The sequence below is a fragment of the Chroicocephalus ridibundus genome, chromosome 2, assembly GCF_963924245.1.
Source record: "Chroicocephalus ridibundus chromosome 2, bChrRid1.1, whole genome shotgun sequence".
In the NCBI taxonomy this organism is placed as follows: domain Eukaryota; kingdom Metazoa; phylum Chordata; class Aves; order Charadriiformes; family Laridae; genus Chroicocephalus; species Chroicocephalus ridibundus.
The window spans coordinates 143,464,436-143,492,417 of NC_086285.1; the positions used below are offsets into that span (position 1 = coordinate 143,464,436).

Here is a 27,982-nt window from a genome sequence, read left to right on the forward strand (position 1 = left end):
AGGAGAGAAATACAGCAACAAGGTGGTGGGAGGAGCCTTGAGAGGTCGTCATGCCCCAAAGTGCCCTAGTATGTTCCTGTAGGTAACAACACTGATGTCATCTGGAAGGTGACACTTCATGCAAAGACTATGCTTAACCCGGCCCAGGGATAAGGAACAGCCAGGGAGAAGCAGCTGCAACAGGAGTACACAAACACCAGGAGCCCGGGCAACACAACACAGGAACCTGAACGACTGGTGCGTGTTGTCAGACCAGATACTGCAGGCATGAAAGAGAGAGGGCGGAATGGGAACTGTGACTGGGAAACAGGCATTTTAGGGAATGTGTTACCCAAGAAAGAGAAAAATAAAAGGTAATGGCACTACAGTAGCAATTAGCAGGGAGCAGCTTCCAAAATAAATAACTAAATAAAACACGGATTAATCAAGAACGCAGAAGACGTAATGGGAATTAAAAATACTTTTAGGGTACACCTTGACCTATGAAAGGGGTTACTATATGTAATGGCAGCCTGCTGTAGCAATAAGGTGGGGAATCTGATGGATTCCCCAATGGAAAGAGACAAGATAGGACAGGACAATAAAGCATAAGAGGGAAGAAATAAAGAAATGCATAAGTCAGAACATAACAAATCACAAGTAAATGAACAGGTACCCATCCAAAAATCGTTGTCACAGAGACAAGGGCGGCATCTCTAAGCCAAGCAGGGACTGAGACGGAAACCGGCTGGAATGGATGATGAAGTTTCACTGAAAGATGACCAGCGAACCAAGCAAGCACTGCCTGGCACACTCCAATGTGAAGATATTTCAGAAGTGTACTTGTGGACTTTTTAACTGAAGTATAAAGTTGGGGTTTTTTTTAAGGAGAAGTCGCACTAAACTAAGACCTGAAAGGGAAACTGTGCAAAGAAATTCTCGAATCCCTCCACTCCAGGCTAGGCAAAGGTCACCAAGCAAATTCCCTGTGTGAGGACCAACCCTGCTCCTCGGATGCTGTGTGCAGATCAGCTGCAGCCACTGCTGAGGACACACACCCCAGTGCTCCGCTTCATGTGTGTTTTGCTCAACACATCAGAAAGTTGGAAGACAAATGCACAAATTTGTTAGAGCGCACAAAGGCGCTCTAACCCTCCAACAAAAGGGGCACAATTAGCTCGGGTGTTTCCTGAGGCCAGATTCACATGGCCAGTTTCAGCTAACGCTTTTAAAAATGGGAGGAATTAATTTGCCATCTTTACCCCTCAAATTGCAGTGTGTGCTATCAATGAATGCCATTTTTGAAATCTTATATGAAAAAGGGAAAAAATTACTCCAGCCACCCTCCATCACACAAAGGCTGTCTATTCAAGCGCATAAACTATCAAGCAGGATTTTGATGGCAGTCCCTCCAAGGAGACCCACACGGCACCCACCTGCAGCAGGGCAGGATGAGGGTGCCGGGTGCTTTGTGGACCAGTTGATGGCTGGCTGGGTCCCCAGCACTTGTGAAACACATCCTCTCCCTGCCTGCCTGTCCTGGGGTGAACGACATGGGATTAATTTATCTTTCAGTAATTTTACGGTTTTGGTAAGGTCTCTTCTAATGCTTGGGAAAACTGCATTTTTAGAAGACTCTAGTGTCTGAATTGTGAAAATATTTACTTTATAGCCAGCTATGGGATGCAGTTTCAAGGTCTCAGTGTTTTTGAGCCTTGCCAGGTGCAGGGATGAGGAGGAGCAAGACCCGGGCACTTGACCCAAGCTGGCCAACGGGATTATTTCATACCATGAATGCCACATTCAAAGTAAATTAGAAAGCTTGCTGAGTTTGCTGAGCAGTTTCTCCTGTTCTATGATGGCTGCGATCCTGATTCTTGCCCCTGAGCCAGACCCCTGAGCCCTTTCCCTTCCTCCCAAAGCTGTAGTGTTCGCAGTGTCCCACACTTGCTGTCCCCTGCTGGGACCGCACAGCTTCCTGCTGATAGAATTGGTTGAGTATAATCCTCGTATATTTATATTGGTATCGGGATCAATATTGGTTCTTTAGTATTATGATAATGTTAATTATCTACTCTTATTCTATTAAATCTGTTTATATTTCAACCCTTTGGTTTCCTTTTTTTTTTCCCAATTCCCCTTCCCGGGTGGAGAGGGGTCATCAGGTGATAGAAAAATTGTCTAAATGAAAATAAATTATTGTGGGTTCTTCAAACCATAACACTACCAAAACAACAAATGTGTATGTATTAATAAAAGGTGGTGCAAGCTGTGAACCTGCACCAGCACAAGGGACGGCGATGGAGAAAAGCATGGTGTGCACCATCGTCTCAGTAAAAAATTAGAGAAAGAAGTTGGAAATACACACCCAGGATCTTAAAGAACTAGGTGCACTACAGGATTTCCTTGGGGAAAGTTAGCGTGACTTTTTTACCCTACATTCAGTGACCTTTTCAGTCATGTCATGAAAAAATCAGGTTTTGAGCAATACGCATTTAAAACATAAATTTCACAGTGAAGCGATGATCACCAGCAGGGAGGTTGCAGTTACACGCACCAAAGTCACTGCAGCGCATCGAGGGAAGGCTGCGGCAGCCAAACCGGTCACTTAACACGGGACTGGATCAGGAGCTGCCGTGCCGCTGCCTGGAGCGCGGCACAGGACGAGGCTCCGCCGTCCGCAGCCCGCCCGGCTCCCCCGGCAGCGGCTGCTCCCGGCCCGCCTCCCTCCGCCGCGCTCCCTGCCACCGCACGGCCCGACCGCTGCGGCCCCCGACGGCAGCGCTCGCCCCGCTCCGAGGCCGCAGGGGTGGCTGCGGGCGGTGTGACCGTCTGCCCTCCCCTTCCGTCCGGGCGGACGCCGGGCCGAAGTGCCCTCTTCGCCCGCCCGCCCTCCACATGTCCCGGCAGGAGTGGGCGGCCCCTCCGCCGCCCCATCGATGAGGAACCGCTCCTTCCCGGGCAGTGCGCCCCGACGGCGGGAGCCGCAGCCCGGCAGGCTCCGTCCCGGTGCAGGGTGTTCGCAGGCCCAGAGCGGCTCCGCACGGCCCAGCCACCGCCGCCCCGGCACCCCGCCCGCAATCACGGCCCCCCACTCCGCCAACCACCCCCCGCCGCCCCTGCCACGTCCCGCTCGGCGGGGCCAATGGGCGGTCAGCGCCAGGTGTGCGCTACCTGCCCCACGTGGGGCGGGGCGGGGCGGGGCGGGGCGGGGCGGGGGCGGGCAGGTCGGCGGCCCCGCGCAGCAGGGCCCGCAGCCATTGCGCGCTTCCCAGGGCTGCAGCCGGCGTGGGAGCGGCCGCCGCCCGCCCCGGCAGAAAAACCACGGGGTGGGGGGGGTGGGAGAGGGCGCCAGGTCTTCGGGGAGCGGGGCTGCAGGTGGGGGCTCTGCCGGCTCGGGTCTCGCTTGGAAGCGCCTCGGGCAGGGAAACTTTCTGGCTTCTTCTCTTCCCCCTCCTCCCTAGTTCTTCTTCCCCCTCCCCCCCCCCTTTTTTTTTTTTTTGCTTTCTCTCCCCTTTTTTTTATCCTTTCCACCGGCCCGGTGGCACCATGACGGCGTCTCCCGACTACCTGGTGATCCTTTTCGTGACCACGGCGGGCACCAACGGGGCAAGGCTGGGCTCCGATGAGCGAGAGCTGCTCCAGCTCTTGTGGAAAGTGGTCGACCTGAGGAGTAAGGAGGTATTTTTCCCCCGAGGGGGGAGCACCCCGACCTGCTGCTTCCCTTGGCCCCTGCACTGATGGGTACCGGCGGGGCAGCCCCAGCGCTGGGCCAGTGGTGGGTGCCCCGGGCTGGAGCAGGCTGTGGTGGAGGGCAGGGGACGGTGCTGTAGGTGGGGACCTCCAGCCTGGGGAGTTGACTTGCCCCTCCTCTGTTTTCTCTGGAGCTGGGGCACCTGCATGACGTGCTGGTCCGGCCTGACCACCCGGAGCTGACGGCTGAGTGCCAGGAGATCACCCAGGTGGATGCGGAGAGCTTGGCACTGGCTCCACCGCTGGAGCAGGCATTAAGACAGGTGATACCCCATAACCAGCTGCTGGGCGCTGGTCTCCCTTGGGGGCTTCCCGGTTGGGTAGAGGCAGTGTTATCATCCATTTATCCCTTCCACCACCACCACTGGGGTAGTGGAGACTGGCACAGGGGCACCACAGATATGTGGGCCGAGCAGCTTGGTCTGTGGTGAGCTTTGTGGGAGTTATTCCCTTGCCTTTTGCTCATTCACCTTGGGAGGGACTGAACCCCAAGAGAGGAAGCTCAGGGTCAGACATCCCCCTATTGTGGTCTCCTGCCGTGCTGGACCCTGAACCTCAGCGGAAGGTGAGCCCCAATCAGTGTTAGAAGAGGCCAAGTTTAGGTGCCTCCTGAAAAGGCTGGGTGGTGGCAGGCCCAGTTAAGGCTGTGGCGGCTCATCAGTCCTGGGAAGGAGACGGTACTGAAGCCTCTAGATAAACAGGGAAGTGTTCGTGATTCTCATTGAAGGTAGGGCTGAAAGCCTGTCTCCTTTACAATACGCGTGAGTGCCCTGCCTGAAAGGCTCTTTCTTTGCCTCAGCGCTCTGCAACCAGCTTTACAACTCCTTGCAGTGCTCTTGCCAATGCTCCTGGAAAATGATTTTTTTCTTCTGCGATGTGGGCTCTCTGTGTGGCCACCTCTCGTTAGAAGTGGAGGAAAGGGGCAATTTCCTTGTGAAGATAGTTATCATGAAAAGTGCTCGTGTGCTTAGCTAGCACGAAACAAATCTACAGAAGTGAAGGGACTAGGCTCATACAGAAATGGATTCCCGCTCCATGTTCCCACTGCCTAGGAATAGCATGTTACCAACTGATGACACTGCCTAGCACAGCCACTGATGTCTTTTACATGTATGTCTTTTGTTGTTCCTGCTTTCAGTTTAATCAGTCCGTGAGCAATGAGCTGAACATTGGTGTAGGTACTTCCTTCTGTTTCTGTACTGATGGACAGTTGCACATTAGGCAGGTTCTGCACCCTGAAGCTTCCAAAAAGGTATGTAGTTGTAGCTAAAGTTTGACTCTTGGCGTGCTTTATATAATTTCTTGCAAAACTGATCAACTTGTTTTTAGTATGAGGATGCCTCCACACAACCATAGCACAAACATCGCTCATATGTTAATATGCTTACCAGACTAAAGAGTTTGTCCATGTGGAAGGCATAGACAGTGTCCTGTGTTAATGTATCCCTGAGATGCCTTTTTAAGTTAAATCACGAGGAACATTTTCTTAGTTAAGTGTTTGAGAAAGGAGCAATGCATTGACAGAGTACTTGTAGCTCCTCCTAGTAGCTGTAGGAGCTACTAATGGGTTAATGAGTGGGAATTTGGAAGTGTTGCCAAATAGCTAACCACCTTAATCATAAAGTGCCTTTTGAAATTTTACATTCACCTTTAGCTTCAGCAAATTTCAATCTGTGTGTATTCAGTTGACGCTTCAAGGGCGGTGCTCCTATTTGTAAGGAGCTGAACAGTAGTTTGAGGCAGGCTATGAGTGATGACTAGTCCCATAGTCTACAGTTTTCTATATCTTTGGAGTTGCCAAATCGTTAAGTGTTGTGATGACCGGCCTACTTTTCACTAGTGATAGTGTTGCAGCCATATGCCGAGTCTCTAGTCCTGAAATAAGTGCTTCAATATTAATAAGATATTGTTTTGTGGTTTGCTGTGAACATGCATTGCTCTGAGCTGTTCTGCTCCTCTCCTTGCAACTGATCTCTGTGCTTATTGATTTGCTGCTCTGTGCTACCCATAGATTAAGCAAACCAGATGCTTATGAGACCTGTAATAGTTCTTTGGTGAATACCCTAATCCTGAGGTTGGGGTGGGGGATCACTAAAATCCAGATAGGCAGAAATTACTAGGCTCTTGAGAATATATTTATTTCTCTTAAGATGCCCAGCCTGAATCAATCTAGCAGCTCACTGGTATTCAGAGAATGAATTGGCATCAACTGTTCCAACTGAATGTCAGTGAAGTACAGAACCTGATCTCTTGTTGGGGAAGAAAAATAGCCATGCTAAAACTAGATCAGGAAATCTTGGCAAGCACAACCGCATTTTCATGAGTTTGTCTTTAAAGAGTATTGTTTGCCTAATGCACCTGTCCGTGTGCTAAGATAAACCCTCATGTTGTCAAAGTAGAACTTGTTTTAGAACCTAAACTTCTTTCTCTGGGCTCCCTAAATGTGCTTTCATGCATCCTGCCATTCTGTTATAATGCTAAGATGCCAACTAGTTGTTAAATCATGGAAAGACCTTACTTTTGGTCTAGAGAGGCACTGCAGGCAACAGCCAGCCAACTAGAATATGAAGTATTGTGTCTGTGGGGAAGCTCTGGGATGAAGAGCTAACTGAAAGAGTAGGGGTTTGTGTTGGTTTAAACAGCTGCCCCAAAGTCTTCTCCGTGTCTTCTCCTTCTCACCCCACAAAAAAATTAAAAGCATGTGCTAGATGTAGCGGTGGGGCAAAAGGGGTTTTATTGACTTCCAGTGGGCTACATAAGTTGCTCCTGGCTTCGTATGCTGCAATTAAAGCCGTTACCACACATAGACTTGACAACCTCTGCCCCATATCAAACCCTCATCTGCATGCAGTTGGGTGGGTTTTGTTGTTGTTTACTTTTTATTTTATTAAGGGAATAAATATTTAAAGTGTGACTATTCTCTGAAAACTCAGCCTTGACTATAAAGCAAAACGTCTTCTGCTAGTCTTGCAAAATTTGCTTGGCTCCATCAACTGAACTGAATGCCCTCTGGCTTTTTGCAGTTAAAATTGGAATCAAGAATTGATGATAAATGTTGCAATAGCAGAAGTTTGCTCTCCTACGTATATATTGGATTTGAGGCGCTAGTAATAATAGTAAATGTTTCTCTGGCAGTGAAAAAGCACATTTCTCTTTAAACCATGTAGAGAGGAAGCTGCTTAAGCAAAAAAGTTTATAAACATACTTATGTGGCTATAAAGAGCTATGTGAGTTTCTGTGTAGCAAAAGCTGTTTGTGTTTCCTGCCCATTATAAGACAATCGTTAGAAAGTTTGGTATCTAAAGACAAAGTAGATTAAACTCGCCCTCGCTGACAGCAGTTACTTTGTCATTTTACAGAATATTTTACTGCCTGAATGCTTCTACTCCTTTTTTGACTTGCGGAAAGAGTTCAAGAAGTGTTGCCCTGGCTCACCCGAAGTTGTCAAACTCGATGTTGCAGCCATGAAAGAATGTATCCTTTTAACAGCGATGGTGTGCACTGCTGTTGCGGCTTTGGCTGAATTTTAGGACGGAGATGCGTGAGTAATGCTGGCAACACGTGTGTAGGGGCGGTATAACTTTAATGAGTGACTCGTAGCTGTACTGAGCTTTCTCACAAACATAAAGATAAAAACATACAAGGATGCATGCTCCCATGGGAAAAACCCTGTATTTTTTTCTTGATTTCTGTACATTTTCTTTGCTACCTTTTTAGTTTTGTCTCTTTAAACATCACAGTTTAGTGTAACTGGCACGTTTGTTCAAAATGCTGACACGAACCCTAACATTAAATTTGTGAGGCTGCTCATTGCATCAGCAAGATATTTAGTTTTTAATTTTTTTTAGGTAAGAGTGAATGTTGGGAGTCCATCTACATTTTTAGGAGGGGGAATGGTTATTCCTGCTGTGAACTTGTAGTGAATCTTTGATTCAGGAGTAGACCTAGGGTAGGGATGCGGTTGGCACGCGTGGTATTCAGTCTCATGGGAGCTGTACATGTTACACCTTGCAAGGTGCGGCTGGGCTGGCAATAAGATGCAGTCAGTTTCCATTTTTAGTGATAGGGATGTCTAAAATTACTTTCTGAGTAGTTTTAAGTGGTCTATAACCTAGTCCTGTCTGGCTCTTTACTAGTGTTAGCTCGGTTTTGTTTGCGTGCCACGTTCAATTAATTACCAGAGATGAAACTGGGGCTGTGAATTATTTGGCTGTGCCTTCCCCCTTGCTTCCCTGGCAGTTTCCTCCTGCTGCAGGCTCCAGTCCTCATCTCAAACGTACTCACCAACATGGAAAACACTTGACTTCCCTACTGACCTATTGAAGCAGTGACCACAAGAGCTAGCTAGCAAGAAGGGATAAAAGAATTTAAGAGTATTTTTTTTAATTTTTTTTTACTAGTGGTTGCTGTTGTTTTTAATAACTTTTTTCCTCTGACTAACTTATTGCGTCCATCGAGTGGTTGCCATTAAGAGCTGGTATTTTTCAGACTCAAAAGTCTGTGGCTTCCGAATTATTTTGGCCTTTCACTGCCAGACTAGTATTGCCTGGGCTTTGTACCTGTGTCGAGGAGCATAAAATGTCTATGTATGTGTGGATATTTTTTTGTGTGTTTGTGTTTATTCATAAGATTGAATGCTGGAGGCTGTCTGCTCTGCTTTGCCATCTGCAAATTAAAATTAATCTCCCTTTGTGAAGGGGCAGAAGTCATTTCTCCTCCTACTCTGAAGCAAAGCGGTACGCTTAGGGCAGCAGTGTGAATTTTTGTGTAGAAAAGCGAAATAAATGCTTCTGTTGCATAATCTAGAAGCTGGATGATGAAGACTTCTTAAAATTATGGTCAAAAATGCTTTGACATGAGCTGGAGAAGTTAGTTAAAGACAATGAGCTACTTCGACTGCTTTGGAGAGATGCCTTTGCTTTCTCCTCGTGTGAATGTCTGGTGGTACGTCTTGTCACTGAGGAATAGTTGTACGACTGTAGCCACCTGGAGGGTCACCGGTCAGCTAAGGCACAGTGACAGGCTGTGTGCTCCCCGCCTGCTGGGAGAGGGGAGCAGACCACCCTGCGTTACCCAGCTGTCAGGAAGCCCCTAAAGAGTCAGTTCCATCTGTGGGGGGTTTTGGCAGTTGCCAACAGTATTTCCTCTGAGTTCCTAGAGGCTTGGTCAGTCTATCCAAACGCTCTCGGCTTGAGTCCGAATTCTGCATCCAAGTCTTAAGGGATATAAACATCAATAACTTCATTCTAGTTTTATATTAACCTTTGTGGTTTGTCTTGTTTTCTAACTGTTCGGGGTAGAGGATGCAGAGACCAAAAAGGTAAAATAACTTGTCGTCTTTTTATTGGCAAATATGATAACTTTCTTTCTCCTCACCTTGCTGAAATGTGCCAACTTAATCTGTCCTTAGTGTCAGAAGCTGTATAAATTAATTGCACTTGGAGAGTTCGGACGTGCTTGGGATTAAAAAAAAAATAAAATTTCTTGAAGCAGGTGCTAAGTCTAAAGACTAGTTCAAACACTTCTGTGCAGAGATTTTTTTTTTATTATTATTTTTTCCTCCATGGAAGCAGGACAACTACTTTCCTCTTGAGACAGTTATGTAGCAAAGAAAACAAAATGTCTAAGTGAAAAGTAACTTGGATTAGAAGTGGATATGCTGTGGCGGGGGACACAGAAACAAATGGAGTAGGTTGAAATGAAGTTGCAGATTGTTGTGCAGGGTCTGACCAACTGTTGCTATTCTTGTAGAAAGTGCAGATTTTCCACGCCACGGCTAAAGGGGCTGCATGAGGGGAATCTTCCACGATTCATGCCATACAAACTATGCTGGGCCAGGTTCATTAGCATTTGGTGGGGCTAGAAGGTTTTGGCTTAGAGGTAGGGTACTGTCTAGAGATGCAGAAGAACCACATTTGCAAACTGGCAGGAGCAGAATGATTTTTTTTTTTTTTTTTTTGAGGGGGAGGGGGGCACATCCCTTCATGTACTTATATCTCCATTTACCTGCATGTAAGATGGTTGTGATTAGTGAGAAGAAACCTGTGATATGAAGGAGTTGGGAAAGCTGGGTATTATTGTACAGTCTTCTAAAAGCTTTCATTTTGAAGGGTAATGTTTGATTAAACAACAAATTGTAGGCAAATGGGGAATGTACCCTATTGCTCCCAACAGTCAGGGAGATAAATTCCTACTGCACAATCACTCAAGATACATATTCCAGTGTATAACACACACTGGATAGTTGGTGCTTTGCTATGTATTTCTTGCAGACAAGGCAAGCACAATCTTGAAAAAAAGAGAATCCAGATATTAAACCAAATAATTGGCTGGGTTATTCTTCCTCTAGAAAGCAGTAATGGGACTTAAATCTTGGGGAAAAAAAAATAGAGATATTAAACTGAATAATTGGCTGGGTTATTCTTCCTTTAGAAAGCACTTATGGGACTTACTGTTTCAGCAAACTACTTGAAGTTGTGTAGTACAGTGAAGCCATTCCAAATCCAAGAGCTCAGGTGAAAGCTTTACATTCTCCCCCCTCCCCCCTACTCAAGAAATTACACTTTTCATGTAAGAACAGCCACTGATTTTTTTTAATTCAAGGTAAGGAAATGTTTAAAATGCCATGAAATTTGGGGGACTGAGGAAGAACTGAGACTAGTTGTAACTGTTATCTGTGAGTGCTACCACTGCCTAACTTACGGTCTCAGACCAGTTTTTGGTGGAGGAGACAGTCTCCTGGCAGACTTTCTTTAGTCAGTATTGTGTAAGAGTTGACAGCAGGACAATAATGAGAAATATCGAGTAACAAAAAGAACTTGAGAAGCGATCATGTTCCGGCAGAGAAAGGAACTCAGGTCTGTCGAAATCTTTTTTTTTTTTTTTTTTTTTTAAAACATGTGTAAGTGTACAAGAGGAGCAGGGTTGCTCTTGCACCCTCTCTACCTCCCATACTTGCTGCACTTCTTGATTTGCAAAGCTTGCCGAGCCAGTTTTCATCGCTGTGAGTGCCTTCAGGGTGGAGTGAACAAAGCTTGCATGACTATTCCCATTCGGTCTGAAGAAGACTCATCCTTTGCCTCAAGATAGGGTGTGCAGGAGCCATTAAATGGCAAATAGCTCTTGCTTCCTCCAGTGCAGGGTTTGCTCCACTCGCTTCTGAACTGGCTTTGTGAGGATAACTCCTTACTAGGAGTATCTGCTGGATGTTGTCAGTAGAAACACAGGTGTACTTCAGCCTGCTTCATGTGCTGGAGAAGATCCGGATACTGCAATACCGAAACTTGGTTTTGTGTTTTGTTTGGGGGTTTTTTTGATTGTTTTTGTTTTTGTTTTTGTTTTGAGCTGCGTGTCTTTAAAACGATGATGTGGCGCACAGTTATAAACAATAGTGTTTAACTCTGGCAATAAAAAGCCCATTATTGGGTAATACCTGAGAATCTTGCATATTGCTATTTGTATTTCCTGTGCTAGTACCCAGGAACTGGGTAATATCAGATTACCTTTATGCAAAGTAGTATTTAAAAAGATATAATCTTCTGTCTGGAGAGATTTAAACAGAACAAAGGGGGAAGAGGATCAGCGCAGAATACAATTGCAATACTAGTTCATGTCATGTCATCTCAGAACTAAGTTAGTTGTTTGGTATTTCTTTTGCCATAGTTAAGAAAGGAGTGGAGAGACTGAGAAATGGAAGACAATGGGAGGGAAGAAGTCCTGGAGGGCACTGGCAGTGGGTGAGGCTGGGGTGATGAATCTGAGGAAAAGATTTAGAAACTTCTTTCATATTATACAGGCACCCCTGATACAGAATATGCCCCCCCTCCCTTACTAACTTGCTGAGTGTTGCAGGAGGTGGTACTGCAGCTACGCAGCAAGATTAAGAAGTTCCTTGTTTCCCATCCTGCCTTGTTATTTGGGAGTGTCATTTAGAATATATGTGTGCATGCTATTGCATATAGTAGCTTTAGAAAGGCAGGTCTGTTTTCTAACACATCATTAAATGTGAACTTCGATTCATCCACTGCAATCAACTCTTTCCAATTGTCCAGGAGAGGCAACCTTTAAATATCACTGTACGCAAACACGTGTGATCTCCTATCCCTTCACAGAACAAGGGGTGGGTTTTATAAAGACTATTCCATTAAAAACTTTTTCCCAAGTCTCCATAATTTCTAGTACCTTTGTTCATAGGAGTCCATCCGTATGTAGTCCTTCTTATTCATTAGAATTCAGGTTTTCACTTAGTTAACGTTATTATTAATGCACTCCTTACATACGCAGAAAGCCATCAATTTTCTTCTTCAGTCTTACCTAAATGCCTTGCTTCTAGCTAATCGGAGGCGAACGTGTGAGCTATTTCTCACTCCTGCTAATGTTGAAGATTTTCTTCCTCCCCTCCCACTGTGTTTGTATTAATCTAGAGTTCCTTGGCACAACTGTCTCCCCGTGTCTGAACACCTGGTACCAACTTCTGGCAGCATTAGGGCGTTTTTAGGAACTATCTCCTGTTAATCAATGTTGTCAATGAAAATGTTTTCTGAAGAAAATGAACGTAGAGTGGGGGAGTTGTTTGTTTTCCCTTGTGTGATAGTCTTGCTTCAAATTTCCCAGCTCCTTCACGCTGCTGCATTCCCCTCTCCAGCGGCTGATGGCTTGTAGGGATCTCTGGCTCTGCAAAAGGGAAATATTGAAATATCTCTTCAGTTTTAACAGCACAGTCTAACAGCCAAGCGCATGTTTCTGTGCATGTGCCCCTGCTGTAATAGCTATTGGAACTCCTGCCCAATTTCTCTTGACTTTCACAGAGGAAAGATAACATTTTCAAGATCTTCATTAAAAAACAGTCAGGCAGGACCAGGGTTCCAATACCTGTGTCTTTAGCAGCTTCTGATTCCCTGGATGGGCAGCGGAGACTCGGCACAAGCACAGCGTGGAGCTGTGAGATGCTGCAGGGGGAAGGGCGTCAGGAAACGGAGGAGAAGCACTTCTCTGGTACACAAGGTGCCCAGAAACATCCGTGTGGTGCTAGTTAAGCCCCATCTCTGCAAGGGAGTCTGTCTGTGGAGTATTTTTCTTTCAACCCCCCTTCCTCAGGGGGCAGGGGAGGAAATAAGCTTGAGCGTACAGCTTGGGAAGAGATACGCCAATGAAGAAGATTCTTGTTGTCATAAATACCGATAGTCTCTCAAATTGTGCTTTAGGGTTTTTGCATGTGGTTTGCTCAGGATTTTGAGCTTGATTTTTAAGAAAACCATTTAATATTCTCACTGGTTTTCTACAAAGATACCAGGAGGGAGGGTAATGGCAAAGGCTAGCAAACTGTATTTAGTCAAGCAGTTGGAGGGGAGGGATAACTCGTTGAAGTTTTCTTTTTTAAAACTATGATAATTCACTTAAACTTCAAATGTTCATGTCGCCATCCTCTCGCCTTCTCTACTCCAATGCATACTTAACACCAACAAAGCCTCAAAATCAAATTAGCCTCAAAGTGTATTGTGTTGGCATGGCAGCTTTCCTTTTCTTGGTGTGGAAGAGGAGTTCATTAATTCAGTTGAAATTATTTTTCATCTCTGTCCTGGTTTGAGGTAAAACAGAACTGATTTTCTGCTCAGTAATTTTACTTTGCAGCCAGGCATCTTCTAACTATCTGGACCCCCTGAAATTAACAGCATATTGTCCAGATGCTGTTTGCTCCCAGAGAGATAAGACCCGATTGTTCTAATTTATGCAGAGAGGCTCCTGCTTATACTTATTTCTCTAACAACCAAGGTCAGCTAACTTTATTTGCCCCGTTGGAGGGTCAGAAGTGGAAAAGCGTAGAGGGGTCCCACCTGCAGGGAGAAGCAGACAGGACAGGTGACCCAAAATTGACCAACAGGGGTATACAGCTCAGTATAAAAGCTGAGGGATCAAAGTGGTCAGGCTCTTTCTTCAGTGGCTGTGTCAGAGGAGGACTCTGTCAGTTCATCTGTGTTTGATCCCCATCCGTGCATTCATGAATCCAGTTCCAGTCTGGGACTTCCCCAGTGCCTGCTGGTGATGAGATCGTCGTCCTGGTTGCTCGATACTGGTTTTGTATATATTGTAATAATTTTTCATTATTTTCTTTTTATTATTTTATTAATATTTCATTAGCTTAGTTTCTTTTCTAAAATCATAATTCTCTTTTCTCTCTTCCTCCTTTCCCTTGTTCATTTCAGTGGTCAGTCCAGCCTAAAACATGACAATCTCGCAACAAGATACCAGTTAAATTTTAAAAACAGGTAAAAAAAAAATAATTTAAAAATCTGTTTTGTGGGTGTGACTTGCAGTCATACCACAAATAATAGGGAAAACTTTATTTCACAATGAAATTTGTGCTGTCTCCCCTGTTGATGAGATGATGTGGCAAAGGTGGTGTGTGGAGTCTGTTTCTAACAGAAGCTGCTCTTCTGTTCCCTGCCCTTCAGGTAGGCATCTGCCAACTCAAAATGTGCTCAGCTCTAGGTGGAGGAAGCTTTTTTTTCTTTTAAGAGAGAAGACAGAGAAGCAGCTTTTGAACACCAAAATGCAGAATTTTGAGCATTTGAAATGTGTCTGATTGTAGGGGTTTTTCTGGGACGTGGGCAAATAGTTGGTGCATTTGACTGTTTTGAATGTCTTTCATTACTGTACCGCCAGCCAGGACAGGTCTTGTTTAAGAAACTCTTTCACTTTTGCTCTAAAGTCTTGATGCAAAGTGATAAGAGAAGTCAAAAAAGCAAGTCCTATTCCCAGACTGCTTTATTTCACTTCTTGTTCTGTTCTTGTTGGGCTTTCTTACCCTAAACTCATCAGAAAAGGAGATGTGAATGGAAAAGACCTTTTTAAAAATTTGCTTTATAAATGATGGAATAGAGTTGCGAGTAATCTTACAGTCCTCTAGCCTGGTGTGAGAGAGGGACAAATATGATGGGAAGCAGGAGAAATACCATGGTAAACTCTGTTTCAAGTTGCACGTGCCATCTTTTTTTCGCACAAGTTTAATAAGACTTCCTTTATGAAGGTGGGGTTTTTATGTGCTCATTCTATAGCCTGTCTTTCCAGGACAGAACACTTTCTGCTCTCCATTGGCAGGAGAGCTTATCCTTGCTATCATCTTCTAAAATCCTTCAGATCAAACTGTTTTGTCTCTTGATTATATACAGTAGTGCACTCTTACCAGATTCTCAAAATGCTTCTGTGTAACAGCAAAAAAACCCCGGGTTGTAACTTCTAATAGGCAAAGTTTAGACAAGGTGACATTTGTCAATTTTGTCGAAGTGGTGAGTAAGATATTTATTCTACTTTGGGATTACTTGTTCAAAAAGCATGTGGTATAACCCCCTGCTACTGGAGCTTCTAGTTAATGGTTTGCTTCTCCTCCTTCCCCAAATCTTCCCCTAGAGATTAAAGAAGATCTTAATTAAAGAGGACAGGACTCCAGTCTCTTCTGCATGCAAAAGTGTATCTGTCAAACATAAATAATGCATGAGCATATTAAATATATATGTTCTTATTATGGGGTCTCATGTCCCCAGGCACTTTCTGGAGTGACCTCACGCTCCCGCAGGTGGCAGTAGTTAGAGGCCAAGCAGAACAGCTAATGTATCCCAGCAGGAAAATGGATTAAATCTTCCCCTGAGAAGCAACTTACCAGCAAGGATAACATGAAAGCTTGTTGCTGTAGCAGGAAGCCAATTAGAAATCTGTTTGGTAATGATTGACTTAACTCCAGCATAAAGATTTAAATCTTGACAAGAACAGTCCAGCATTTCCCTATGGAGCCTCTCAAGTTGAAGATATGGGGAATATTATTTTAACACTAATATCTGAACCATATAGTAAGTGATTATTGCTTTCTTGTTTTGTTTGGGGTTTTTTTTCCTGCCTCTCTTTTATGCTGAGGAAAAAGGAAAATAACTCGTACTGTATTTCATAGATCACAGATTTTCAGATCCAGAAAGAGTGAACTACAAATTTGAAAGTGGGCCTTGGTAAGTACCTTCTTCCTCTTCTTGCTGCGCACCCCCCCCCCTTTTTTTTTTTGCCCAAGAGACTACTTAAATAAGCTGTACTTCTCTGTATTCTAAATTTGCGAATAGCTGTTCCCATTATTTTTATTTATCTTGCCACTGCTGTGGGAATAAATTAGATGCTTTAAGTGGGAAAGGGAACGGATCTTCTGTGATCAGATGCAAGCCAGTTTTCTTGCTAGGCTTCAGTGTTGCCTGTTAGCTGCTGGTAGTTCTGGGTTCTGCTAATAAGTACTTATAATGGGTGTTAAGTGTGCTGTGCTATTAACAAAAGAACATAAGCACTTTGCAGAAGTAAGCCTATTGGTGCTAACTCTTATACTTTTCCTGCAATTTGCTTCACAGTTACTGAATACACTTAATGATTACTTTTTTTTTATGAGGAAGAAACATTTCCATAAAGACGCTGTGTTACAGTAAATTGCTTAAGCTACGATGATTGTCTTCTCTCCAAATATGTTTCAAACATAAAGCTTTATCTACACTTTATCTACATTTGTTGTGTTGTTGTTGGTTTTGGTTTTTTTTTTGGTTTTTTTTTTTTTTTTTTTTTTAAATCCTAGACTCACAGAATGGTTCAGGTTGGAAGGGACCTTAAAGACTATCTAGTTCCAACCCCCCTGCCATGGGCAGGGACAACTCCCGCTAGACCAGGTTGCTCAAAGCCCCATCCAGCCTGGCCTTGAACACTTCCAAGGATTGGGGCAAACATAGTCATGCATTTATTTGTGCAAATACAGATTTTTCTCAGTGGTTTGCTGGACACTCCCTCTGCATATCACAAGAGGCTGGTGTTAAAGTGACCTTACTTAGATTCCCATCTTGCATGACTATTTACCTCCCCCCTTCCAGATTAAGGAACTGTCATGATGGTAGATGATGTTCACACTTCTGAGCCAGAAGGAACAAGAAAAGAATGCAACAATATTGGCAGAAAGTACCCAGTGAGATTAGTTCAAGGGTTATTTTTTAGCATCATTCTAAGCTTTTTCCCTTTCACCAACAAAATTCTGTGACAAAGTGGAAGATTCCCATCTTATTTGTGATAGTGAGAAGTATAGAATTAGCAGGTGGGCGGGAACAGTTTGGGGCAGACACCCACAGAAAGGCCACCTGAGAAATTAAAATCTAAGCAAGAAACATGACCTTTCTACAACAGGACATACCACAGCCCTTTTGTACGAGGGAGTCCTCTGCTGCTGAACAACATTTCATCTGCTTAATCAATCCCATAGTCTCTTCTGTGCAAAAACCTGTCCTTGCAATAGCTAGAAAGGCAGCCTTGGGTAACTGTAAGTGTTTTGTTCTACATGGCACTTTTAACATGTAAGAGAACAAAAGAGACTGCGGTAATGACCAATTAAACCTGGCTTTTTGTGGCTGAGCTATTCCCATGCTAAGCAGCCAATGTAGCCTGTAGCTATATTAGTCTGTAGAAGCACAGTGATGGCCTGAACAAGAAATGTTCAGGCTAAAGTCTTTGGGCAGGAGTCCTCTGTGTGCCGAGTATAACCTTGAACAGATTTGGTCTTGGGCTGTGACTGGCTCTTCCACACTGTCACAGTATGGATAATAAGCACTAACCTCAGTTACATCTAACTGCTCCGCTTCAGCTTCCACTTAGCTGAGATTAGAATAGCAAGCTTAATTTTATACCAGTAACTGTTCAGACAATGGAGAAGCACAAACCGTTGCTATGTCAGGAGTGGGGAGTAAATTGGAAACACGCTCAGAGAGACGAGAGTTCAAGGGGCAAATGTGGTGAAGCAGGAAAGGGGAGCTGGGAAAGGGGCAGCTTAACAGAGCAGGTGTTCCCTGAGGAGAGACGTGTGCAGTGGCTTTGGATGGTGGTGGCACTTAGCCCTCACTGCCCTGGCAGTGCCGTCCCGTGGACATGGAACGGGGACAGAAGCCTGTCTCTGGAGCACAGGTGACAAGCAGGGAGGGTGGTGTGTGGTGGATGTTACGGGCAGGTGTCTCTGCATTAGTCCCGCTTTCTGTGCCTGCAGCAGCAAGATGGAACTCGTGGATGACAATGCTGTTATCCGAGCGAGAGGATTGCCGTGGCAGTCATCTGACCAGGACATAGCAAGATTCTTCAAAGGCCTAAATATTGCCAAGTTAGTAGCTCGGGATTTACCTCTACATTTGTAGTACTTTGTCTGTGTCAGTCATGGAGTTTTATCTCTCTCTTTTGATTTAAATCCCGCAGGGGAGGTGCTGCACTCTGTCTCAATGCCCAAGGTAGAAGGAATGGGGAAGCTCTTGTGAGGTTTGTAAGTGAAGAGCATAGAGACCTAGCACTACAAAGGCACAAGCACCACATGGGGAATCGGTACATTGAGGTGTGTGACACTGACTTTGAAATACTCCTCTCAACAGGGGTGCAAATAGCACGCCAATCACACGTTCTCTTTTCTTTCCGCAGGTATACAAGGCAACAGGTGAAGACTTCCTTAAAATTGCAGGAGGTAATTTTTAGGGAGTGAGAAGGGAGGGTTTGTTCCATCAGCATCTGTAACTTTTGGCTGTAAACTGCTCCTGTTGGATGTGGCCTTTCACTTTCTATATTTGAAGAAGTAGTTGGCTGGTGCGTTGATTACTATGTATTCTGCTAGCAGCAGTCCCAGGAGTTCCATGATTTATCTGTCCATCTTTCTCTTCTTGCCGTTTTCAAGCAGCCTGTCAAATAAGGATTTGATCAGGCAAGGTAATCTTGCATATGAACTTAATTTGTTAGGTCGTTGTCTTAACTGAAGGGACCTAAATGTTATTGATTACTGAAAAACAAAGCCAAAGTAGTTTTTCAAAACAATATGACTGCTGTTGCTGTGGAGACTTGCACGTAAAAGCAAGGAGATATCACAGTGTAAATAACAAGGGATTTATGGAACTGATTTTCTTCAAATCAAATCTTTGCCTCTGACTAAAGGGAGAGTTTAGGGGGAATGCTTATTTAAGGGGAATACTGGAGTACCTGCATCCTTGAATTGAAAGGCCGCAAAACTTGCTCTACAAACTGTCCCATGGTCTCTTTTTGTCCCCTGTATGACTGCAAGCGTACAGAATTTGAGTTAAAATCCAATAAGCTGCTATGTATCTACAACACTACCTTAAGGTCCTTGTTGGTTCCTGATGGAGACTTGGTCTGGGGATTGTAAATGACTAACTGGGTGTCTGAGGTTGGTGTTTTAGAGTGGGAGAGGCTATTAAGCTGTCAAATAAATAGCTAATTGATAGGCTTGGTAATAATTATACCATTGGAAGTAAAGAAATTGCACACTGACACTGGGGAAAAATGGCGTATGTCTGGCACCACCACACCTCTTTGCATAATGAGCTAGCTGTAAGTGAAAGGACCATATTAAGATGTGAAGTTGGTTAGCAGCTAGCTTTGGTTAGGGTGGTGTTATAAGTATGAACACCAGTAGTCTTCTAGAGATACTGAACGCAGAATTGGCAGACTGACAATTTTATCAGGATAGGGTGAGATTCCTGAGCTGTTTTCAACATGCCCTTCGAACTTTGTTTCCCAGCACAATGGTCTGGGTACTTAGTTATGGCTTCAGAGCATGCCAAAGGTATTCGTAAGTTAGAAAGGTGAGGTGCACAGTAGCACAGACACTGCTCATGCAAGAGATTCACTGACTGTACTTTCCTTGGGCTCTGAACATTATGAGTACTTTCTGTTTTCCCTTTGAATAAAGAGGAGTCTTCCAAATGACGGAGTAACATTGTTAGACTGTAATGGGAAGTGTCCTATACCATATTTCTAGTTTATCAAAGTGGGACATCTTTTGCTGACTTTGGAGGCAAATGTTGTTCTACCTGCTCAAAAACCGTCTGTGGGGAGGAGGAGGTAGCTGTGCCAGACTTGCTCATGACTTTATGTGGCTGCCTAGACTTAACTGCTTCTGTACTTCTTTTTGTCAAAGGCACTTCCAACGAGGTCGCGCAGTTCTTGTCAAAAGAAAACCAAGTGATTGTGAGGATGCGAGGTCTTCCTTTCAACGTAACAACAGAAGAAGTGTTGACATTCTTTGGCCAGCACTGCCCTGTAACAGGAGGAAAGGAGGGAGTCCTGTTTGTCACGTACCCTGACAGCAGGCCAACAGGGGATGCCTTTGTGTTGTTTGCCTGTGAGGAATATGCCCAAAATGCACTGAAAAAGCATAAGGAATTGCTGGGGAAAAGGTACATTGAACTCTTCAGGAGCACTGCAGCGGAAGTTCAGCAGGTGGGTGTAAAGCTTACAAACAGTGGCTTCTTGCAATCCAAACTCCTACATTGGAATAGAGTAGTGGAAGCAAATACTGCTTGGCCATGACTTGAAAGCTTCTGTTCTTTGACTGTTGCTGGAAAGAGTACTGTCTGAATCTCCATGAGGTTTTGCTCCTTCTAAATGTAAGATCTTACAGATGTTCGCCATCCTATATACAAACCTTCAGGGTTTTGGCTTCCAATAGCCTTGCAAAGAGCAGTTATGGCAGAAAGTGTATATGGGTCTAGTGCTTTACACTACAGATACTGGATTTGTCTAAGTCCAATGATGGTCTATTCAGGAGGAGGGTTAGCAACAATTCTTGAGCTAAAAGACTTATTTTTAGTCACTGGCACAGAAAACAGAGCTTTTCGATGTAGTTGTCATCTTCAGAGCAATGTATCTGAAGTGTCCTATGAATTGCCTCTAAAGGCAAGTCTTGGCCATCTTCTGCCAGCACTGGCTACCTAGCAGAGGATGGTAGGACTCTGAAACTAGGCCTGAAGAGTGCCCCATCTTGCATTAATGTGGCTTGATGGACTATTAATTGCAGTTACGCTGTCAGGGAAAGGAAGTAGGACTAAAAGGGTTGTGTATGTATGTCTCCAAAGATTTGTAGAGCTTCAGTTGGGGTCACTAACTTACTTCTAAACATGATTCTATGACGTGATGCAAATTATGGCTAACCAATAACACTGTAACCAGGCAATGGTGCAGCTCTGGTCCCCCAAATATACTGATATTTCAGTGCCTTGTTTGAAGGGTGACAGTAAGGATGAGAAGGCATAGCTGCAACGCTCACTCTTGTCACTCTATTTTTCTCAAGTGCTCTCACAAGCTTCATTGTTTAGCAAAATCTTCTGACACCTGTATAAATGCAAATGAAACTTAATCTTGCTCAGAGAAAGTTACAAGGTAGTGATTGAATAGTCAGTGAACTCTTGACCAGGCAGGGGTTTTACTGTTAAAATTAGTAACAAAAAATCTCAAAGCATGACTCTGTTACAGATACTGTGTCTCAGTGACACCACCTATGTTACTTGATGGGCTATTGCATCTCAAGTCAGGGCTGTTTGGTAGTGAAATATGCTTCTAGTTTCCAGAATCTCCTAAAGTTTTGCAGAGGAGATGTTTTTTAGGTAGAAGTGCAACCATGGCTCTGCAAATGGTAGGATGTTTTGGGATATTTTAACAATAGAAGTACTGCAGAAATACAGGTTTTGTGCTCTAAGAGGTCTTCTGAGAACTGTGTAACAGTTCAAGTAAATTCTCCAAAACAAAATTATCTTTTTCAAGAAAGAATGATCCAAAGACTTACTTTGAAACATCTGCATTCTAAGCACTGCTGCTGTGGTTTAAGCCCAGGATCTTGCTCACTTGTTTCTTAAAATACTGTCCTTAGTGCAAACAGATGGCATTGGTGTTACATTCAGTTCCTCTGAGTTGAAGAATGAGTAAGGAGGCTTTCTGCAACCTCTCTGTTTTTCTGTTTCGCACAGGTGCTGAACAGGTACTCTTCCACACCTCTCATTCCTCTCCCGACACCTCCTATTCTTCCAGTATTACCTCAACAATTTGTGCCTCCCACTAACGTCAGAGACTGCATACGTTTGCGTGGTCTCCCCTATGCTGCTACTATAGAGGACATCCTGGAGTTCTTGGGGGAGTTTTCTACTGATATTCGAACCCATGGAGTTCACATGGTACTGAATCACCAGGTTGGTAGTCACCATGTTTCTAGCCAGCCTGTGCCAACTGACTGTATATGCAAACATGGTCCTTCTGATGATGTCAGTAGGGAAGCACCTTTGGGATTGACACTAATGGCATTAATTGGCCTCCATCTCTCCTCTAAAAGCCTACTGGCAGTAGGCGAGTTGGCTTATTTGAACCCTGCTTCTACACTTGCTTTAGAGTGGCTTCTGTTACTGAGATCCGTATGCCTAAAGCTAGGCCACAATCTTGGAGGGGTTGGTGCTCCCAGAGCAGCAGCTGTGAGCCTGCACTGTTGGAGGCTTGAAACTGAAGAGTTCCGCTCAACAGCGTGCATAACCTCTTTTGTACCAGGCGAGGAGTATCTTCAAAACAAAAGTGTAGGCAATGTTAGCTCTCAAAGGAGCGGTTTTCCTCTGCCGTGCTGAACAGTGTGCCTCAGGTATATTTGAGGACAAATGTGACTGCAGCCTTTTAGAGACAGGATTTCCTATGGCATGTCAGCAACTGAAGCTTTGGGTTTCCTCAGCTGTGTCGTTGCTGTCTTTAAACAGTGACAGCTAAGCACCATGATTAACAGCTCATTGACACGGACAAACAGTCACATCTTTGCCATTGTTTTCTGGAAGCAGTTCCTACCAAAACTTTTTAGACAAAGGATTGTGCATTGTTGTGATTGCTTTTATCAGCATAATCTTGTGACTTTAGGAGGAGGAGATGGCAGCTCCTCTAACTCTATAGAGATTCCCTGACTGGTTGCACTGATTACACTGATTATTGTGGTATAAAAATGGTTCTAAAATTGTTTTCGTTAACACTAAGCCTAAACTGAAACTACTTGTCCTGGAGTAGGGCTTTTGCGTTTCAGAGGCGGGGGAGGGAGAAGGGACGATGGTTATTCCAGTACCCCTCTATCTAAAGAGATTCCTGTGTCCCTAAGAACTTCACCTAGCCAAGGCTGAAAACCTATAGGGAATGTGCAAAGCTGGGAGAGGCTAAGAAGAGATGTAGATGTTGAGGAACAAATAAGGGTTTACAGTAGCATCAGCCCTTGCCAGCAGTAATAAAAGAACCTGGAGGAAGAAACAGGGGTGGGTGGGTATGTGTGTGTACGGTCCTGAGGGCTGTCTGCCACCCCTGCCCAAAGCTGGCAGATGTTTTGGGTGGGTTCCTCCAGCCCCCAGATACTGCTTTTCCCTGACTACTAGATTTTTATCTTTCTGCATGCTCTCCCTACTCCCACCATTCCTAGTTTCAACCCTCTGATCGTGAACAACTGTGTAAAGGATGGTGATAAAGTTGTTCTTCCCTATGAAACTAGAAGAACTGGCCCAGAACTTAAGTTAGAGCCGGCTTCAGATCTCTACCTCTAGTTTTGGCTGCTTCAAGTCAGCAGCTGCATGTGGCTAAAATGACTCCTCTCAGTGGTGTACCCCACTCATTTATAGCTGTATATAAGGATGCTATTTCTTTTTTTCTCCACAAGCTCATACCAAGCCTCAGCTAGTACCCTCCTAAAACATTCCAGCCCATGTGGTCCTTAACAAAATAAAACTTAAAAGAAAAAAAATCATGTAATATTTGGTACTTGACTGTATTTATCCTTGTATTTTAAAAATCACAGATACTAAATGTGGATTAGATCTTCCAGTTCTGCCTTCTTACTAAATAGGCACTTTGAGATCTACTGTTACCAAAGTGCCCCTGAATTGTAGTCTCTCCCATAGGTGTCCTTATGTTTTAAATATAGAAGTAACGTGGCTCAAGTTACAACGTAGCTTAGTTGAAACAGGTAAATAAATACAATCAAGTTAGCACAAGTTGGAAGAATGCCCATATGATGCAGTGGGCAGAGTGGGATTCCCGAGCAACAAGGGGGGAAACTTTAGGGAGGAGAGCTTAAACGTTCTGATGGGTGGTAAGGATGACTGACTGTACTTGACTTTGGAGATGAATATATTTATGGATGAGGAGACAGCTTTTAACAACATAAATTACTACTTTGCTGCTACTTCATGGGAGCTCCAAAAATGTTTCTTTTTGTCTGCCTTGTTTGTAGGGACGTCCCTCAGGAGATGCTTTTATTCAGATGAAATCTGCAGACCGAGCTTTTCTGGCTGCGCAGAAGTGTCATAAGAAGACTATGAAGGACAGATATGTTGAAGTCTTTCAATGTTCTGCTGAGGAGATGAACTTTGTATTAATGGGGGGCACTTTAAATCGAAATGGCTTGTCCCCGCCACCATGTAAGTTACCATGTAAGTTTTGCATGGGTCTTGCCAATACTCTACGCTATGTGCTGGTAGGTGTCGGAGCTGCTTTCTTGACTCTGATTCTGGTTCTTGGAAAGGAGTGCCAGATGGGGGTATTAAAATAAGGTCTTTTCATCTTAAATCACCAGCAGCTTGCAATCATTATTTTTCCCTTTGGTTGTGAATTGCTATGACTGAAAAACTACTTTAAAATTATTCTTGCTTTTCCAGTGGCAAACTTCCCCTCCCTCCCTTGGCCAGGGTGAGCCATGATTCTGAAAAGTAACTTGTAAGCCCTGCCTAGAGCTTAAAGAAGAGTTTCCCATTTAGACTGATTTGTATTTACATTTTTCATCATGATGAACATGTCAAGTAAAAGCTCTTCCCCTTTCACTTCCAAAACTTAATTTATGAAACCATTGGTAATACTCTCCCTGGGGACCTAACCACAAGTGTTCTGCCTATTGAACCCCTACTGACTGAACTCTTCCTTTGCTTTTTGTTGTTCCTACAGAATTGAGATTGCCTTTGTGGGAGGAAAATACATATAGCTTTGGCCTCAGAATTGCAGAAACTGTATTTCATGTAAAATTATGCTCCTCAGAGCTACTAGGATGAATATGGACTTCTAGACAAATGTTTGGGAGAAATGCTTTAAGACTTTAAGGGCTGATTTACTAAGTATATGTGCCATATAAATCTCAGCCTACGGGAAAAATAATACTTTGCTTCCAAGATCATAAATGGCAAGGTAGTCAAATAGGAACTTTCTCTCTGTCTTTCTATGCAAATGCATTATTGTCATTGGTGGCTTTTTTAAGAAGTGTCCTCTAAGTCCTAGTCAGAGCTGCCAATATGGCAGCAAAGTTCTTGTGTGTCGTTCCTTTTGAGTGTGAGTAGACCTTCAGCTAACCCTTGGGAGGTAAGTTTTCTAAGTGACTAGCTTGTTTTGGGTTTCTTTGCAAGTATCCTTCTGAGCAGGGATTTGCAGTGTGTAGTCCTATGTGTGACAGCTGTTCCACGCAGGGGTTGGAAGCTTCTCCTAAGAGCTCCTAGGACAGGTTTCCTAACTTTGGGAAGTCTTAGGTGGCAGTGTTCCCCTTTCCAACTATGAATGCCAGTGATTTATTCCTCAGATGAGCCCTTTCAGATATCACTGCCCCATCCCACAATGAATCTGTCGCTTTAAAATAAGCCTCTAGTTTTGCTATTCTGAGTTATCTAAAGCTTTTATATGTTCACTTTTATGGGACTGGGAAGAGGAAAGAAAAGGGAAGAAGTGTCAGAGGAGGAGGAGGGTGAACTCTCATCAGTGAGAATTCATTTAGGGCTTCACATCTTGTTGAAACACTGCGAAGTGCGTTTTGTTTTTTTAAAACTCAATGGTAACACTTGAAGCTGCAAAGCCATGACTTGTCTCACTCCATTGTTGGTTAATTAAAGACAGAGCTGTTTGGGGGATAGGGAGTGTCAGGATGAAAAGATGTCCCCTGCTCTGGGGAATGTTAGGCAGATCTTTAGCACAGAAGTTTCCTTCTTACAGTGGAGAAGTCTCATTCTTCCTGATTGGAGACTTCATTAAAATCTGAGCCTAGACAAGAAAAACTGGCCTCCTCTTCAGAAAGAGACCCCATTCCCAGAGAAAGAGGTGGCTTTTTGTGTATTACTGACTTTGCTTTTGACTGGGGGCGGGGGGGGGGGCAGGCACAACACTTGTAGTCAAGCTCATGTTGGTGGCTCAGATTTATTTTCTGTGATGAGCAAAATGAGAAGCTCACAAAGGCTCTTTACTTACTGCAGAGCTCTTCAGCTAATGAAGACCGCATATATGCTGGAATTTAAAAGGTCCTAATCTATTTTCCATTTGTTCCTTTTAGGCCTTTCACCCCCTTCCTACTCTTTTCCGGCTCCTGCTGCGGTTGTGCCAACAGAAGCTGCTCTGTATCAGCCATCCATGCTCCTGAACCCACGAACGCTCCAGCCCTCCACGGCGTACTACCCTGCTGGGGCTCAGCTCTTCATGAATTACACAGCTTACTACCCCAGGTAAAGCAGAGGAGAAACCAAGCAGGAACAAAGGAGTCTCTTTTTTTGCAGCAAATGCACAAAACTCACAAAAGAACATTGTCTGCTGCGCTAAAGGCTTGTGCTACCAAGAACAGCTTGTTTGGTATCTTGTTCAGGGAAACAATTTCAGGATATCTAGGGATTTCCCAAGTTTTAGAGTATTTCAGGTAGTGATTATTATTTTTTTTTTTAAACGTAAGTCACACAGTTACAGTGGGAATTTTTTTTTGTTGTTTTTTTTTTTTTTCCACCTAAGATGCCTCTTAAACTTGTTAGTTTGCATTGTTGTGCCCTCAGTGGGAATTGGTGTGTGCAGTACTTCTCGCGTCCATAAAGAAGCCCTTGGCCCCTCTTTACATTGGGTGAATTGGGGTCTGCCCTAACAACTTCTGAAATCCTGCCTCTTTGTTTTTTGTAATAACGTAACTTTTGACCTTTATGGTAAAAACGCTGTTTACTTATTTATGACAGTACTGCATTGAAGCATATATGTATTGAATGCATATGTAAAGCATATAGAGGGATGTATTCTTCCTGACCTCATGAACACCTCTCATGAAGGGCTTTCGGCTCTTCTGAGTGTACTAGCTATCTTCTACAGAACAAAAACTCTTGATACCACTTGCTCTCTGCAGTCACGAGGACTTGAAAAGAGCCACGTCCCCTGTAAGCCATAAACCATTCCTCATCTGTCAGGAAACCTGCTAAAGAACTCAAGTCTTCTATTAGATTCTGACCAGTGATTTTTATCTCTGGAGAAGGGTCCAAATAGCTACTTATGAAATTGTTGAGCAATATGGACTCTCTAGTACCTGTAAGGTAACAAAGGTTTTCTTATTACTTTACACTAAATCAGCATGTCTGTGAGCTGCCTGTTTCATTTTTGGGTTTTTTTATTAAAATGTTTTCTTCACTCATGAGTTAATTTCTACAATGCTTTCAATGCCTGTCTTACGGTTATGATAATATGTTACCAAACTCAGCCTCTTTAATGTAAGATCAAGAAAAATAAAACTCCAAACTTGCACTGGCAATATAAAACAAGCTTCTCAATAATAGTTGTATATGTCATGAGAACGCAGTAGCAGCAATAGTTTGTAGTGACTTTGACGTGTTGTACTTTAATATAGACTGGCTATTGCAGGCTAAGTGCCAGGCCCTACGGAGATCTGCATGGGATCCCACATGAGTCCCATCACTGGCTGCTTGGGCTGTGGGCATGTTGGTTACAGACTCATCAATCCCAAGTCTCAAAACATCCTTTTTATGTTCTTGTTTAACTGACAGTTGTATACTGTTCTTAGGAAACCATTCCCGTGTAGCTTCTGTGCCAATTACAAGTACCTCCCTTAAAAAAAAAGTAACATTTCTGGAGTCAATTTGTCTTCTTTCCATTTTGTGAGATCTGGTGTTTGGATATTGCTTTTCTATCCAGAGTAAACATTTGATCTACAGACAAATCGTATATAGTCCAATAGAACTAGTGATATTTTGTAGCTGATATTTTGGTTTGTGTTGTTTTTTTTTTCTTTTTTCCTAAAAAATTAAGCTTTATTGCTTTTCAGGGAAATTCCTTTGCATTGTAAAGGATGCCATAAGTAATTGTGTCCCTTTCATGTAGCAAGCGGAACTCTCTTAAATGGAGTTTTCTGGTTCTGAAATTTAATTCAAAAAATGTGAAGTATGTGCAGCAGGAAAGAATGGGGTATCCTCTATACTAAGTGGTGCATTTAAATGCATGTACATGGAAAAGCAATACAGAGCTGGTGGCTAATGATCAGACAATGGTTCATAAATCTAACTAGTGAATACTTATGGAAATAAGGAAAGTTCTTTGACCCGCTGCCAAAAGGTTCTACCGCTTGTGTTTTGCAAGGTCAAGTTGCTTTATAATAGCCAATTCCGTTCTCCATGCAGTAATC

General features: G+C 43.7%; 1 protein-coding gene across 3 annotated transcripts in view; it reads left to right on the forward strand.

Annotated features, from left to right (window-relative positions):
• The first annotated feature begins 3,249 nt into the window (after positions 1–3,249).
• Positions 3,250–27,982, forward strand: part of ESRP1 (epithelial splicing regulatory protein 1) — a 36,493-nt gene continuing 11,760 nt past the window's right edge. For 2 of the 3 annotated variants that reach the window (XM_063327206.1, XM_063327209.1), the window contains exons 1-13: positions 3,250–3,660; positions 3,867–3,995; positions 4,871–4,984; positions 7,092–7,206; positions 15,477–15,575; positions 15,674–15,728; positions 17,777–17,887; positions 17,980–18,112; positions 18,196–18,238; positions 19,703–20,004; positions 21,528–21,746; positions 23,801–23,999; positions 25,871–26,039. In XM_063327206.1, coding sequence (XP_063183276.1) covers positions 3,529–3,660; positions 3,867–3,995; positions 4,871–4,984; positions 7,092–7,206; positions 15,477–15,575; positions 15,674–15,728; positions 17,777–17,887; positions 17,980–18,112; positions 18,196–18,238; positions 19,703–20,004; positions 21,528–21,746; positions 23,801–23,999; positions 25,871–26,039 — 1,820 coding nt within the window. In that variant the 5' untranslated portion in view covers positions 3,250–3,528. The remainder of the gene's footprint in view (positions 3,661–3,866; positions 3,996–4,870; positions 4,985–7,091; positions 7,207–15,476; positions 15,576–15,673; positions 15,729–17,776; positions 17,888–17,979; positions 18,113–18,195; positions 18,239–19,702; positions 20,005–21,527; positions 21,747–23,800; positions 24,000–25,870; positions 26,040–27,982) is intronic. The other variant, XM_063327207.1, reaches the window with a different exon arrangement.